The sequence below is a fragment of the Martes martes genome (assembly GCF_963455335.1).
Source record: "Martes martes genome assembly, chromosome: 11".
Lineage (NCBI taxonomy): Eukaryota > Metazoa > Chordata > Mammalia > Carnivora > Mustelidae > Martes > Martes martes.
Genome location: NC_137899.1, coordinates 101,442,835 through 101,459,003, shown reverse-complemented (window position 1 = coordinate 101,459,003; position 16,169 = coordinate 101,442,835). Strand labels below are relative to the sequence as shown.

Below are 16,169 nucleotides of genomic sequence, written 5' to 3'. Positions count from 1 at the left end.
AGAGGAGGAAGCAGGCTCCCTGCTAAGCAGAGAGCCCGATGCGGGGCTCCATCCCAGGACGCTGGGATCATGACCTGAGCTGAAGGCAGAGGCTTTAACCCACTGAGCCACCCAGGCGCCCCAAAGTTCATATATTTTTAATTTTTTTTTTTTTTTTAAGAAAACCTTTAAGGTGGGGATAGCAATTACATGTATCTCAACACTTCAACCACACTGGGTGGTCAAGAGTGAAAGACTCTTAAATTTAAGGTCCATTTCATATTTAGGTTATAAGACAATTTTTTTTTTTATTTTATAGACTGTAAGTCATGCTCCTAATTTAAGTCCATGGGGTCAGCGATGCCCTATGTCTGCCTGACTCCCCGAGAATGAATTCCCAGCCTCCTGGCCCCTGGCGGGAGGATTGAGCAGATCCGCACACTCTCAGAGGGCCCGGCACCACAGACTCCGCATTTGCCCACGGCGGGGACCGGCTCCCTGACCCCCTTGGCCGGCTCACGTCCCTCACAGTGATCCTACCCTCGCCTGGGGTCGGCTTCGGGGAGGAACCAATCCCCGCACCCCCTTTCCGTCCAGGGCTCAGTGAAGAGCGAGTCTCCTCCCTACTTGCAGCTCACTCTGCACGTCCACCTGTCTCCCCCTCTCCAGCGCCTTTGAGCGCGTCTGGGTCTCGGTCCTCGTCGTTTGGAGACCCCCGGCAGAGCGAGATGACCCGCCACCGACACAGCCGCGGCCAGGGTGCCCAGTTCTGCAAGGGCGGCTCCTGCGGCCGACGCTGTCTCCTCCGGGCCGCAAGGGGCGCTGTGGGGAGGGTGGGGGAAATCGGGCTCGAGTCCCAGCGTGCACCGCGCTGGGGCTGGGCCTGCAGGGCTGGGCGGGGCGGGAAGCCGCGAGCCGAGGTAGGTTCCGCGGGGCCGCCCCAGAACTCGGCGTCTCCCGGGCCGCCGACGGGCGGGAGCGCGGGAGCCATGGCCGAACCGGCTCCGGTAAGAAAGGCTCTCCGCGCGGACGTCCGGGTGCGGGGCTCGGGGCGGGCTCCGGGCTGCGGCTTGGCGGGTACCCATCCGGTTTCATTCGGGGCGGCTGCAGAGGACGGGTGGAGCGGAGTCCGGGGGTCGCTCGAGGCCCCGAGTGGCCGGTGACCGCCACTTGTGGGACTCGTCCGTGGCCGCCCTCGCGAACAGACCGAGCGTGGACCAGGCCTACTCAGCAGCGGGCCCAGCCTGGGCCGGGGCGCCCGGGCGTGGCGGAGGCGGGCAAGGGAAAGCAGAGAAATGGATCTGGTGCCGGGGGTGCGTGTTCGAGCTCAGCCGGTTTTACATCAGTTACTGAGTTCAGAGCAAGAGTTTTAAAAGACTTAAGATTTTGAGGGTTGAAGCGATTGTCTGGCAGCGGCTTGAATAAGGTAATTTAGCCGCTAGCGTGTTACAGTTTGTGTTGAGTGTAAGGAGGGAAAGAAGACAAGTTGGAAGGAATAGAATAGGATTTAAAAACTGAAACAGAATATACATTATTTAGTTATTTAATGTTTTGTTGTAATCCAAGTTTAGAGGGAATGGCCATTATGTTTTTTTAAAACAGCGTATAAATTTTCATTTTGATCATTTTTCCTGATGACTAAACGAATTCATGAGGTTATTGATTTCCAAATAACGTTAACAGTCTCCGCTAAGAAAATGTAATTTCTAGGATTAAATATTTAAAAGATATGCCGCACCTTTATGGAGAAACTATAAATAAATGGGAGATAACCAGGCCTATAAATGGAAGACTAAATACAGTAAAATGATACTTTTCTTCCAACCTCATATATACATTTACTGCAGTTTCATTAAAATGGTAGTAAGATTTTTGTGAATTTAGACAAACAGATTCTAAATTTCATTTGAAAAAATAAAGGTCAAAATATGATTCTGAAAAAAGAACAACGAAAGGGGAATTGCACTAGCAGACAAGAAAACTTATTGTAAGTCCATCGAATTACTACTGTGCTGTTTTGTGCAGGGACAGACAGAGCAGTGGAAATGGAAAGAGAACCCAGATGCAGACTGTACTGTGTTGAATAGTGTCTCCCCCAAATTCATGTCCTTCCTGGAACCTCAAGATTGTGTGACCTTACTCAGAAATAAGTTGTTGCAGATTTAATTGGTTAAAATGAGATCATAAGGGAATAGGGTAGATTCTTAATCCACTATGACTGGTATCTTTATAAGAAGAGATACAGAGACCCAGACACAGAAAGGGAGAACACCCTGTTACAGTGGAGACAGAGATTAGAGTTATGTACCCTTAAGAAGTACCAGGGATCGCCAGCCACTGCCAGAAGCTAAGGGAAAGGCATGGAAAGGATTCTCCCCTGGAGGCTTCAGAGATCGGGTGGCCCTGCTGACACTTGATACCAGACTTCTAGCCACTGGAACTATAAGAAACTACATTTTTATTGTTTTAAACCACCCAGTTAGGGTACTTCGTTACAGCAGCTTTAGGAAAGTAATACAGACACCTTCAAAAGCAGTACTGGGACAATTGCCTTTTCCAGTTGGAAAACAGCATTGAGGTAAATCACCACTGTATACCATAAAAAATATTATGTTCCGGATAAATTTAAAATCTAAACATGAAAAGTAAAACTTAAGCCTTTTGGAAGAAAATTTAGTATATCTTTGCAACCTACATACGAAATTTTTTTTTAAAACAGAGAAAGCAAAATGACCTAAGACTGATAACATTTGCATTGAAACTGAAAATATATGTACAATATAAGCATAAATAAAATTAAAAGATAAGACATACACAAGGAGAAAGTTTTTTTTTTTTTTTAAGAGTTTATTTATTTATTTGACAGCAAGAGAGGGAACACAAGCAGGGGCAGTGGGAGAGGGGCAGGCTTCCCACTGAGCAGGGGGCCTGGTGTGGGACTGGATCGCAGGACCCCAAGATAATGACCTGAGCCAAAGGTGGATGCTTAACTGACTAAGCCACCCAGGCGCCCCTAAAAGAGTATATACTTAATGAAATTAGAGTACTTTAACAAATATATAACTTACATGCTTCTAGTTATACACCTTAGAAAGTGTTTGATTTATCCAAGGCATGTTTAAATGTTAAATGTTTAAAAAATGTTTTAAACACATTTGCATGTGTTATTATTTTTAAAAAAAGAAAATTTAATGGGACAAACCCCTCAAACATGGTAGCAACAAAAACTCTACAGTTTGTAGGAATGAACCTATCAAGAATTATATAAGGTCTATATGAAGGAAACTAAATTTTGCTAAAACACATAAAAATGTCTAGATAAATAAGAAAGATGTTTTTGGAAGGAAAGATCCCGTGTTTTAGAGATCCAGTTCTCTCAAAATTAGTATATTCCTATCAGAATCCCAATAGAATTTGTATAAATTTGACAAAGTATCTTTCCTGTGTATGTAGATGAGAAAACAGACAAGAAAAGTCAAGACAATTTCCTGTGGAAAATGATGGAGGTGGTAGTGGATGACCACGTCCTCTTAAATAGCAAAATATCAGATAAAACTAAGAATTAACCCAAAGAACAAATAATCCAATCAAGAAACAGGCAGAGGACATGAACAGACATTTCTGCAAAGAAGACATCCAGATGGCCAAAAGACACATGAAAAAGTGCTCCACATCACTCGGCATCAGGGAAATACAAATCAAAACCACAGTGAGATACCACCTCACACCAGTCAGAATGGCTAAAATTAACAAGTCAGGAAATGACAAAGGCTGGCGAGGATGCAGAGAAAGGGGAACTCTCCTACACTGTTGGTGGGAATCCAAGCTTGTGCAGTCACTCTGGAAAACAGCATGGAGGTTCCTGAAAAAGTGGAAAATAGAGCTACCCTACAACCCAGCAATCGCACTACTGGGTATTTACCCTAAAGATACAAACGTAGTGATCTGAAGGGGCACCTGCACCCGAATGTTTATAGCAGCAATGTCCACAATAGCCAAACTATGGAAAGAACCTAGATGTCCATCAACAGATGAATGGATAAAGAAAAGGTGGTATATATATACAATGGAATACTATGCAGCCATCAAAAGAAATGAAGTATTGCCATTTGCAACAACGTGGATGGAACTAGAGGGTATTATGCTGAGTGAAATAAATCAATCGGAGAAAAACAATTATCATATATGATCTCCCTGATATGAGGAAGTTGAGAGGCAAAGTGGGGGGTTTGGGGGGCAGGGAAGGAAAAAATGAAACAAGATGGGATCAGGAGGGAGACAAACCATAAGAGACTCTTAATGTCACAAAACAAGCTGAGGATTGTCAGAGGGAGGGGGGTAGGGAGAGGGTGATAGGGTTATGGACATTGGGGAGGGTATGTGCTATGGTGAGTGCTGTGAAGTGTGTAAACCTGGCAATTCACAGACCTGTACCCCTTGGGCTAATAATACATTATATGTTAATAAAAAAATAAAAAAGTATTTTAAAAAACCAACTAAAAATTAAGCAGTGCAGTACTGTAGCAAAAAAGACACATTCACCAATGGAACAAAAATATACCCAAGTATAAATGGAAACCTAGTTGATGAAAAGTGATCCCAAATTAATGGGAAAAGAATGGACTATTCAGGAAACTTTGTGATGAGTGAATATCCACTTACAAAAGGAATTATATTCCTTCTGGTTATGATATGCAGAAATAAGTTCCAGATGAAGAACGTCTAATTCTGATAAAAGTTACAAGAATGTTATGAAGAATTTAGGAGAGTATTTTATAATCTTAGGAAGTCTTCCAAATCAACATACTAAACCCTGAAGCCACAAAAGACATTCTTCTGCAAAGTATAATAATAAAAGAAAAAAGCAATGTGAGGGGCACCTGGGTGGCTCAGTGGGTTAAGTGTCTGCCTTCAGCTCAGGTCATCATCCCAAGGTCCTGGGATTAAGTCCCACACCATCCCACATTCCACATTGGGCTCTCTGCTCAGTGGGGAACTTGCTTCTCCCTCTGTCTTCCTTGCTCATGCTTGCACTCACTTTCTCTCTCCGAAATAAATAAAATCTTTTAAAAAAAAGCGTTTGCTAGTCAATCAAAGGATATTAACCCTAATATGAGAAAGTCCGTTCAAATTATAGGAACCCACTAGAATGTTGAGCAAAGGATGTGAACAGACCTACACAAAGTTATGTGGAATGCTCCCCTCCCCAGAAAACTATGAAAAGGATGCTAAGCTTCACAAATTAATGCAAATTAAAAGAATGAAGTACAATTTTTTTTACCCATTACAGTGGCAAAATAAAAAATAAAAAGGTTTAAGAACAACCTGTGCTGGGGGTGCTTAGGTGGCTCAGTGGGTTAAGCCTCTACCTTCGGCTCAGGGGCTCAGGTCATGATCCCAGGGTTCTGGGATTGAGCCCCGCATCTGGCTCTCTGCTCAGCAGGGAGTCGACTTCCCCCCACCCCACCCCACCTGCACCTCTGCCTACTTGTGATCTCTGTCAAATAAATAAAATCTTTAAAACAAAAACAAAAACAACCTGTGCTGGCAGAGGTGTGCAGAAATAAGGGGCGCCTGGGTGGCTCAGTGGGTTTAGCCTCTGCCTTCTGGTCAGGTCATGAACCCAGGCCCTGCATCAGGCTCTCTGCTCAGTGAGGAGCCTGCTTCCCTTTCTCTTTCTCTGCCTGCTGCTCTGCCTGCTTGTGATTTCTCTCTCTCTCTCTGTCAAATAAATAATTAAAATCTTAAAAAAAAAAAAAAGTCTTACTAGCAAAGGCAAAAATGCTGATTCTTTTTGGAGGGCAATCTAATGGTATTTATTAAACTGTACATGTTTATAACTTTTGATTTAGTAGTTTTCCTTTTTAGGCTTTATCTTACAGAGGTAAAAGTACTAATATATTGGGAAGCATATCAGAGTATTGTTTATAAAGGAAATGGAAACAATGTATGTCCCATCAGTGGGGTTTATGTACCCATGGCATGAAATATACTGCAATTTACAAAAACCTGGTTTTGCCTCTACATACTGACCTGGAAAGCTATCTTTAATATATTAAATGAATGAAGTTACCCAGTGATTTATTTCCACTGTTGTAATTTTTTAAAAGATTTTATTTATTTATTTATTTACTTGACAGAGAGAGGTGACAATTAGGCAGAGAAGCAGGCGGGGGTTGGGGGAAAGTAGGCTCCCCGTTGAGCAGAGAGCCCGATGTGGGCCTCGATCCCAGGACGCTGAGATCATGACCTGAGCCAAAGGCAGAGGCTCAACCCACTGAGCCACCCAGGCACCCTATTTCCACTGTTTTAAAAGAAAAAAAAATTATTTACTATCCATATTCATACAGAGTTTGAACAAGCGTAAAGAACTGTGGTGTAGTGGGTAACAGCAGAACCACATGACTGGAGTAGGGGAAGGAGTATTTCCCAAGGAGGAAGCTGAATAGACAAGCAGTGTCCACTACAAAAATTTTTAAATTGATGACAAGGAGGGGCATCTGGCTGGCCCAGTGGGGAGAGCGTGTGACTCTGGATCTCAGGGTTGTGAGTATGAGCCCCACCTTGGGGATAGAGTTTACTTTAAAAAAAAAAAAAAAAAAAGAATTGATGAGAAGGAGCTGAAATCCTTTTGAAGCACTAATGCCTGTGTATGTATATGTCTGTAATTTCAGTTACCTTTGACTTTTGAGGATGTGGCCATTTATTTCTCCGAGCAAGAATGGCAGAACCTAGAGGCGTGGCAGAAGGAGCTTTACAAGCACGTAATGAGAACCAATTACGAGATTCTTGTTTCTCTAGGTAAGAAGTACTCAATGTTGTGGGGAAGTCATGGAACTGGGTCTGGAAGAGGTCTCGGGCATTTGATGGTCCTGTTTGTTAGGTCAGATTTCTCAGAAATGAACTCAGAACGGTATTTTTTAGCCTAGAGTCCTCTTTGTTAATACTTCTGTAAGCATTGCTAATCCTTACTCAAGGGTAGACATTTAGAAAGGAGAATATTTAAGACTTTGATGTGTGATGGTCAGCGGTGACTTAGGGCTTGTAGTCACTACATGCTCACAGGTTGCTGTGATTTCCATATGGGAGCACTCCCAGCTCATGTCCATAATGTATATCTTTACCCTAGGATGTCACTACCTGTTGGTTTTTACCGTGGGGTCTGTATAACTCAGAAAGGCTAAAATATTTCTCTCCAGTGAGATTTTCTAAGGCTATACCCTGAGATTGTTAACAGCAGCAGTCTCTTCATCGTTATGGTAATGGATGCTCTTTTTAGCCTTTTTGCTTACTGGGTCTTTCTTAAAATTTTTTTTAATGTATCAAATGAGTGATATAGTCTCTGCTTCATCCTCACTCCTGTACTCGAATAATTCCCCAAGGCAACCACTGTTAACCTTTTCTGTTTAAGTTCTTTTTTTTTTTTTTTAAGATTTTATTTATTTATTTATTTGACAGGCAGAAATCACAAGTAGGCAGACAGGCAGGCAGAGAGAGAGGGGGAAGCAGGCTCCCCGCTGAGCAGAGAGCCCGACGCGGGGCTCGATCCCAGGACCCTGAGCTCATGACCTGAGCCAAAGGCAGAGGCTTAACCCACTGAGCCACCCAGGCGCCCTTTCTGTTTTAGTTCTTACTGGACTTTCCTCCAATCTAACTATCCATGCTTCTATCTCTATTACTTTAATTTATCGAGTGTAGGCAGCATTAACTCATTATGCTACCCAGGCATCCCTCAGTGCTTACATTTAGGTCTCTGATCCATTTTGAGTTAATTTTTTTATACAGTGTGGGGTAGGGATCCAGCTTCTTTTGCATATGGATATCCAGTTGTCCCAACACTTATTTTTTGATAAAAGTATTCTTTCCCCCATTGAATTCTCTTGGCACCCTTTTGGAGAATCAATTCGCCATAAATGTAGAAGTTTATTCCTGGATTCTCAACTCTGTTTCATTGATCTATATGTTTATCTTCATGCCAATACTATGCTGTTTTGATTGCCATTACTTTTGTCAATTTTTGCAAAACAAAACAAAACAAAACAAAACAACCACAACAACAAAAAACAGATTGGATTGGGGCACCTGGGTGGCTCAGTGGGTTAAAGCCTCTGCCTTCGGCTCGGGTCATAGTCCCGGGGTCCTGGGATCGAGCCCCGAGTCAGGCTCTCTGCTCGGCAGGGAGCCTGCTTCCTCCTCTCTCTCTGCCTGCCTCTCTGCCTACTTGTGATCTCTCTCTATCAAATAAATAAATATTTAAAAAAAAAAAACAAAACCAGATTGGATTTGGGGAATATTGTCATCTTTTTTTTAAAATGTATTTTATTTTTATATTTTACATTCACATTGTTTAATTATAGCTATATGTTCTTTAATTTTTTTAAATTATAGTATACACACAATATTACATTAGTTTCAGGTGTATATCATAGTGATTCACCATCTCTGTGTGCTATGCTCACCACAAGCGTAGCTACCATCTGTCACCATAGAACGCTAGTACAGTATCATTGACAGCACCATTGACTTTATTCCCTGTGCTATGCCTTTCATTCCTGTGACTCATTCGTGCCATAATTGAGGCCTGTGTCTCCCACTCCCTGTCACTCATTTTGCCTTTCTTCTTCCCCTTTCACTCTTGCAGTCGTCAGTTTGTTCTATTTATACGTCTGATTTTGCTTTGTGTTTTTTTACTCATTTGTTTTCAAATGAGATGTTTCTCTTTTTTTTTTTTTTTGAGATTTTTTATTTATTTGACAGAGAACACAAGTAGGCAGAGAGGCAGGCAGAGAGAGAGAGGAAAGGAAGCAGGCTCCCTGCTGAGCAGAGAGCTGGATATGGGGCTTGATCCCAGGACCCTGGGATCATGACCTGAGCTGAAGGCGGAGGCTTTAACCCACTGAGCCACCCAGGCGCCCCTCAAACAAGATGATTCTAAATAAGTTATAAACCAAAGAAGAAATCACAAGAGAAATTAGAAAATATTTAAAGTTGGATGATAATGAAAATATAAAGCAGCAAAATTTGTGAGATGCACCAAAGCAGCACTTAGAGGGAAGTGTATAGGTCTAAATGTTTATATCAGAAAAGCAGCAAGGGTTTCTTTTTTTTTTTTAATCTTTTTACTCATTTTAAAAAATTTAAGTTCAGTTAATTAACATATAATGTATTGTTAGTTTCAGAGGTCAGTGATTCATGAGTTATGTAATACCCAGTGCTTGTTACATCACGTGCCCTCCTTAATGTCCATCACCCAGTTACCCCCTCTTCCCACGCCTCTCCCCTTGGGAATATTGTCATCTTAACAATCTTAGAACTTCTACTCATGAACATGAGATATCTTTCCATTTATTATGACTTTTAAAATCTCTTTTGGCAATATTTTATAGTTTCTATTGTGTAAGTCTTACATTTCTTTTATTAAGTTTATTCCTAAGTGTGGTATTCTTTTTGGTGTTATTGTAAATTGAATTGTTTTCTTGGTTTTATTTTTGGAAAAATACTTTTAGAAGATGCTGGGGGGCACCTGGGTGGCTCAGTGAGTTAAGCCTCTGCCTTCACCTCGGGTCATGATCTCAGGGTCCTGGGATCAAGTCCTGCATCGGGCTCTCTCCTCAGCGGGGAGCTTGCTTCCCCCCTCTCTCTCTCTCTGCCTCCCTCTCTGCCTACTTGTGATCTCTGTCAAATAAATAAATAAAATCTTTTAAAAAATTAAAAGATGCTGGGGTTTCAACAGATGAAGATTGAGAATAGGTGTATGGATTTAAATAAAAGATAGTGATTCCTTTTCTTCTAAGAGCAGACTTAGAATTCTTTTGGGATTGAAGTCAGATTTCAGGGGGCAAGGAGGGATCTGGAGCGGAGTGACCAGTCTCCACACGTCCTACACCACTCTGACATTTTATCCCTGAGGCATTACCTGGCTTCCTCTCTTTCTCTGATCTGAACTATACACTGATCTCCCTTTAGCAATCTACGAAGCATAATTGAGGTTCTGTAAAAGAGATACTATTGAAAGAAAGTCTTACTTGAAAGTACATAAACATTTTATTAGGAGAATGTGGTCATATATTAGACAATCTTGTAACTATTTTCATTTGCTTATTTCATTGCTTGCAACCCTTTTTATTCTAGCAGAACTCTGACATGATTTGGGTTGTGATTAGCACTGTCAACCAGCAGACTTCTGAGAATATTTACCTACTTTGAAATTTCCTAGGATAGGCATTCTGTTTCTTATTTTGCATACCCCCCTCTTCCCATGGTATCTCCAGTTGTCTGTGGGGCTGTTCACCATTCTCAAAGCACACTACTAGTGAGTTTTATGAAACCCATGACAAAATGCACATTCCTAGATATATGGGGACTGAGGCAGGATTTATTTTATTTATTTTATTTTTTAAAGGTTTTATTTATTTATTTGACAGAGAGAGACACAGCCAGAGAGGGAACATAGCAGGGGGAGTGAGAGAGGGAGAAGCAGACTTTCCATCAAGCAGGGACCCTGATGCGGGGCTCAGTCCCAGGACCCTGGGATCACAACCTGAGCTGAAGGCAGACTCTGCTCAACAACTGAGCACCCAGCCCCCGCCCCCAAAAGACAGGATTTAAACACTAAACTGCTTTAATAGGTCCAGATAGATTAGGAAGTACTGTTAGGAAATGTGGGCAGTTTTGCTCCTCCTTGAGTGAACCTATAATCTATTTTTTTTTTAACTTCTTGTCTCATGCGTTTTCCCAGGAGTACATTTTGAAAACTTTAAAGCATCTTGGTGTGCTTCAATTTAGTGCTCAAAGAAACCAAACTACCCTGTCTGAAATTTTTGCACAGATAATGGACTCCCCAAACCAGAACTAATATCCTGGATTGAACAGGAGAGAGAGTTCTTCCAGAACTGGCAAGAAACACAGAAATCAGGAACCATAATTTGCTCTTCTGCTCGTTTGCAATTTGATCCAGTTATCGAGGGCCATCAGTTTGGGGGTGAGTATTAAGAAACCAGGGCCCTGTCCTCAAGACAGTATACTCAGTTTGTTCCAATTTTCTGATCTTGTCTTCCTGTTTGGCTGGGCTGAGGCTGGACATCTGGTGTATTCTAGAGAAACACAGTAAAGTACAGTGGTTGGGAGTGTGGGTTCAAGAGTCTGAGTCTGGATCTTGTCTTTTCTGGGGACACCTTGGGCAAGTTCTTCAGCCTCTCAGTATTTCAATTTCCTGACCTTGAAAATGAAGACAATGAAAATACCTAGATAGGACTGTATAGGTTAACATATGTGAAGTGTTAAAGTGATACCTGGCACACACTAAGAGCTCAGTAAATGTGAGCTGTTGTTAGTAGGTAAGGCAAGGGGGATGATGGCAGGACTCAGAGACTGATTATCCACATACTAGTGACCAAAATTGCTTCCTTCCTGTATGGAGACTGTTGACTCTCCTTGATTACCTAAAACTCAGCTCTCCTGTGTTGTTTCTTGTTATGATGGAAGAGTCTGAGATTCTTAGAATTTTTTTAAATTTTATTTATTTACTTGACAGAGATCACAAGTAGGCAGACAGGCAGGCAAATAGAGGAGGAAGCAGGCTCCCTGCTCAGCAGAGAGCCCGACCCGGGGCTCAATCCCAGGACCCTGGGATCATGACCCAAGCCGAAGGCAGAGAGGCTTTAACCCACTGAGCCACACAGGCGCCCTCTTGGAATTTTTTTTAGTATTTACGTATTTATTAGAGAGAATGAGAACGAGTGGGCGTCAGGGCAGAGGGAGAGAATTTCAAGCAGATTGCTTGCTGAGTGTGGAGCCCAGCTTGGAACTCAAGATCATGACCTGAGCTGAAATCAAGAGTTGGATGCTCAACTGACTGAGCCACTCAGGTGCCCCGGAGATTTTTGGATTCTTAAAAGTCAGCATTAAAGTATAGAATGAGAAAACCAATGGGAGCATCATCCCAAGAAATCTTGTCCATAGTTTTCTTGAGTTTTTGGCTGCCTCTTTCTGGACAGTAAAGAAAGGAGTTTTGCTCCACAAATTATTTCACTTTTTGCCACCTGTTATCAATTCTTCCAAAAATCTTTTTAAAAGGTTTGTAGGGTAGGGGTGAGGAGGGGGGAGAAGAGACCAGGCCCTGCTGCCTGGCCTTAGGGACATCCCTGGATCACGACGGTGGTGTTAGGGTCATCAGTGCCGTCATCACTTGGTGATTTCAGGAATGTCTGCACATCAGAATGGCAAAGTGTGATAGGCCTGTGGTTGATGGTGGTGAGCACTTACAGGTGTGTTCAGTACGCTGGTCACGTGCTCAGCACCTTACATGCAGGAACTCACCTGAAGTTCATGACAGTGAAATGTCCTGTTGCTTCCCTGTGTCTGCAGAAGGAACTGAAGCCAAGAAAGAGGGATTAGCTTGACAGAGGCTACACAGTGAAGAGATGGGATTTGAACCCAAATTCCAAGGCTTAGGTCCCGTGTTTGAGACCTATATTTTCCTCTTTTTTTTTTCTTAAGTGTAACTTAAGTAATCTCTACCCCCAAAGTGAGGCTTGAACTCACGACCCTGTGAAAAAGCCACATGCTCTTTTGACTGACTGAGCCAGCCAGGCACCCCTATATTTTCCTCTTTTAAGATACGTTTCTCAGTTTAGTTTTCCTTCCTGTTTTAGACTCTCAGCAGACAGACTCGCAGCCATGACACAGAACCACAGTGAAGTGTCCCTGGTGGTGGAGCTCCGTGGGAGCTGGGTTCCCAGGCCACCAGACGTCACCGTTCCCTAAGGTCTCTCTCCTGGTGACATAAGCCGTTAGTCATGTCACAGGCAGGAATACTGACTGTTTGTTTTCTATTTCAGGAGGCCCACAAGCTGTGCATTCAGGAGAAGCTGAATGCCGTTTCCAAGTAGATCGCGGAGCGGGCCAGTGCCCTTCCGAACCCTGCCGAGGAGGAGGGGAAGATGTTTCCTTCAGGCTTGACCAAAGCATCGCCCTCCGGAACCCACCGAGCCGTGACGCTCAGGCTCCACGTCCAGCAGCCCCCAGAACGCTGGGTCTCCCTGGCCGGCGGGAGGCCTCCTCCTGGGAGGGCACCCAGCACCCTTGCGCTGTCTGCGGTGAGAGCTTTTGGACTAAGGACCACTTGGAGAAGCACCAGAGAAGCCACTTGAAGGACCAGCCGTGGAGGTTCTGGAAGAAGCGCAGCCGCCAAGCTAATCCGCAGCCGCAGCGGAGCCGCCCTCAGGCTCCCAGGCGCTTCCGGTGTCCGGACTGTGGGAGGAGCTTCCGCCGGAAGCGGCCTTTCCTCGCGCATCTGGCTGTGCACGCGGGGAAGGGCGCCCTGCGGGACCCCGAGTGCCAGACGTGCTTCCCGCCCAAGCAGCCCCTTCTGGGCCACCGCCTCCCGCACGAGGGGGAGAGGCCGTCCCGGTGCCCCAGATGCGACGGGAGCGTGCTGTCCGGGAGCGGCATGCAGGCTCGCCGGGGCCCGCCAGGCGGGGAGAGGCTAGGCTCCTGGAGAGAAGGCGATGGCGCCTTCCCGGGCAGGGCTGAGCCGGCCGCTGTGCCCTCGGGAGGGAGGCCGAGCCCGCGTGAGGAGCGCTGCGCCCGCAGGGGAGCCGGGGAGAGGACGTTCTCCTGCGCCGAGTGCGGTGAGCACTTCGCTGCCAGGTCCAAGCTCGCCGGCCACGTCCGGGTGCACACGGGAGAGAAGCCCTTCCGCTGCCCGGAGTGTGGCAAGAGCTTCCGCCTGCGCGGCCTGCTCAGGGGCCACCAGCGCGTGCACCGCGGCGAGCGGCCCTTCCCCTGCCGGAAGTGCGGCAAGGCCTTCGCCAAGCAGTGTAAGCTCACGGAGCACGGCCGCGTCCACAGCGGGGAGAAGCCCTTCTGGTGCGCCCAGTGCGGCAGGAGCTTCCGCCAGCGGGGACAGCTGCTGAGGCACGAGCGGCTGCACAGCGACGAGAGGCCCTTCCAGTGCCCCGAGTGCCCGCTGAGCTTCCGCCTGCAGAGCATGCTGCGGGCGCACCGGCTCCGCCACGGCGGAGAGCGGCCGTTCTCCTGCGGCGAGTGCGGCCGGGCCTTCACGCACCAGTGCAAGCTCCGCGAGCACCTGAGAGTACACAGCGGGGAGAGGCCCTTCCAGTGCCCCGAGTGTGCCAAGAGTTTCCGCCTCAAGGGCATCCTGAAGGCGCACCAGCGCACGCACAGCAAGGAGAGGCCCTTCTCGTGCGGGGAGTGCGGCAAGGGCTTCACCCGGCAGTCCAAGCTCACCGAGCACTTCCGCGTGCACAGCGGGGAGAGGCCCTTCCAGTGCGCCACCTGCGACCGGAGTTTCCGCCTCAAGGGGCAGCTGCTGAGTCACCAGCGCCTGCACACGGGGGAGAGACCCTTCCAGTGCCCCGAGTGCGGCAAGAGCTACCGCGTGAAGGCTGACATGAAGGCCCACCAGCTGCTGCACGGCGGCGAGATGCCCTTCTCCTGCGAGTGTGGCAAGGGCTTTGCCAAGCAGTCCAAGCTCATCGAGCACATCAGGACCCACACGGGGGAAAAGCCTTTCCAGTGTCCCAAGTGTGACAAGAGTTTCCGCTTGAAGGCGCAGCTGCTCAGCCACCAAGGCCTGCACACAGGGGAGAGACCTTTCCGCTGTCCCGAGTGTGACAAGAACTTCCGGGAAAAGGGACACATGCTTCGGCACCAGCGCATACACAGGCCCGAGAGGCCCTTTGCCTGTGGCGACTGCGGGAAGGGCTTCATTTATAAGTCGAAACTAGCGGAACACATCAGGGTGCACGCGAAATCCTACAGTGCTCCAAATGAGTCGGACATTAAGAAGAGGCTCAGCCAGCTGTTTGCGATGATCGAGGCCGACTGGAGTTGAGGCCCGTGGAGGGTCTCTAGAGCCTTGGGGGAGTTGGTGTGGCCTGGAAATTCACAGCAGCCAGAGCCAAACCCACTGGAAGACAGATTTTAGGAACAGGGTCCCCGTTTTGAGCAAGAATGTAACTCCGGTTAGGAAGTTGAGAAACCCCCCAGGATTTTCTCATTTAGCGCATCACCTGTCATATTTCCTATCTATTGATAAAAGAGATATCTGTTTTCCCTGCCATTGTAAGTGGTAACTTCCCCGCAAATGCTAAGCTAGCTCCGAAATTCCCGCTGGAACTAAGACAGCCCCTCCAGTACTGTTCTGCAAGCTGAGGAAGGGGGGGGGGTGGCTCTTAAATGTCCACTTGACTCTTCTGCACAGTGTGATCCTAAACTGGGGGGCTTAAATCCAGTGGATTTTGTTGCAAGCCTGATAACGATGTTGGATTTGTTTTTGAGTCATTCATTTTGAAACCGACAGCAATAAAACAAGTTCTCTGAATCCCTGTCTGTTTCTGTGAATCCTGAGGTCTCACAGCGGCTTCCACAGTGATTGTGCATAGCTCCCCCTAAGGAAAAGCTGATAATTTCAGCAAAGCTTGGCTCATCTGAGTTGAAGAAACCTAAAAGCAAGGGTGCTAAGATGTATGGGGCTAGACTATAGATACGAGATGGATTGGGACGGGAGGTATGGGTTTGGGAGCTACAGAACAGAGATGCTGTTTGAAGCCAAGACAGTGAATGAGATTCCCAAGAGTGACTATCTAAGCGGTGACTAAATCTGAGAAAAGACAAAATATGCCTGGCTGGCTCAGTTGGTGGAGCGTGCGACTCTTGATCTTGGGGGTTGTGAGTTCAAGTCCCATGCTGGGTGTAGAGATTACTTTAAAATAAAATTTTGGGGAAAAAAGTAGCGAAACCAAACAGCTCTGTCATGGAGCACTACAGGCAACAATAGTTCTGCGCAGAGAATTTTCAACCAAATGTTACAAATAAACATAATACAAGTAGAAGTCTAGGAAACTACCCCATTTGCTACATGAGGTGAAGGTTGTGTGAGCACAGAATGTTTGTACTTCAGGGGAATACCTGCACTCCATTCAAAGAAATCCTGACTTTCAGAGGGTTCATGTTTCGTGTAGAACACCTGAAATTCTGGGGCATCTGGGTGGCTCAGTCGGTGAAGAATCTGCCTTTCACTTGGGTCATGATCTTGGAGTCCTGGGATTGGGCCGCACGTCAGGCTGTCTGCTCAGCAGGGAGTCTGCTTCTCCCTTGCCCTCTCTCTCAAATAAATCTTTAAAAAAATAAATAAAAGGCCTGAAATTCTGAGGGATGACAGAAAA

General features: G+C 45.9%; 1 protein-coding gene across 1 annotated transcript; it reads left to right on the top strand.

Moving 5' to 3' along the window:
• Window positions 1-864: 864 nt before the first annotated feature.
• On the top strand, window positions 865-15,323 carry ZNF786 (zinc finger protein 786). The gene is made up of 4 exons (XM_080818790.1): window positions 865-986; window positions 6,654-6,780; window positions 10,808-10,960; window positions 12,819-15,323. Exons 1-4 carry the CDS (start codon window positions 969-971, stop codon window positions 14,834-14,836), a joined length of 2,316 nt encoding a protein of 771 aa, XP_080674916.1. The 5' UTR covers window positions 865-968; the 3' UTR covers window positions 14,837-15,323.
• Window positions 15,324-16,169: the final 846 nt, after the last annotated feature.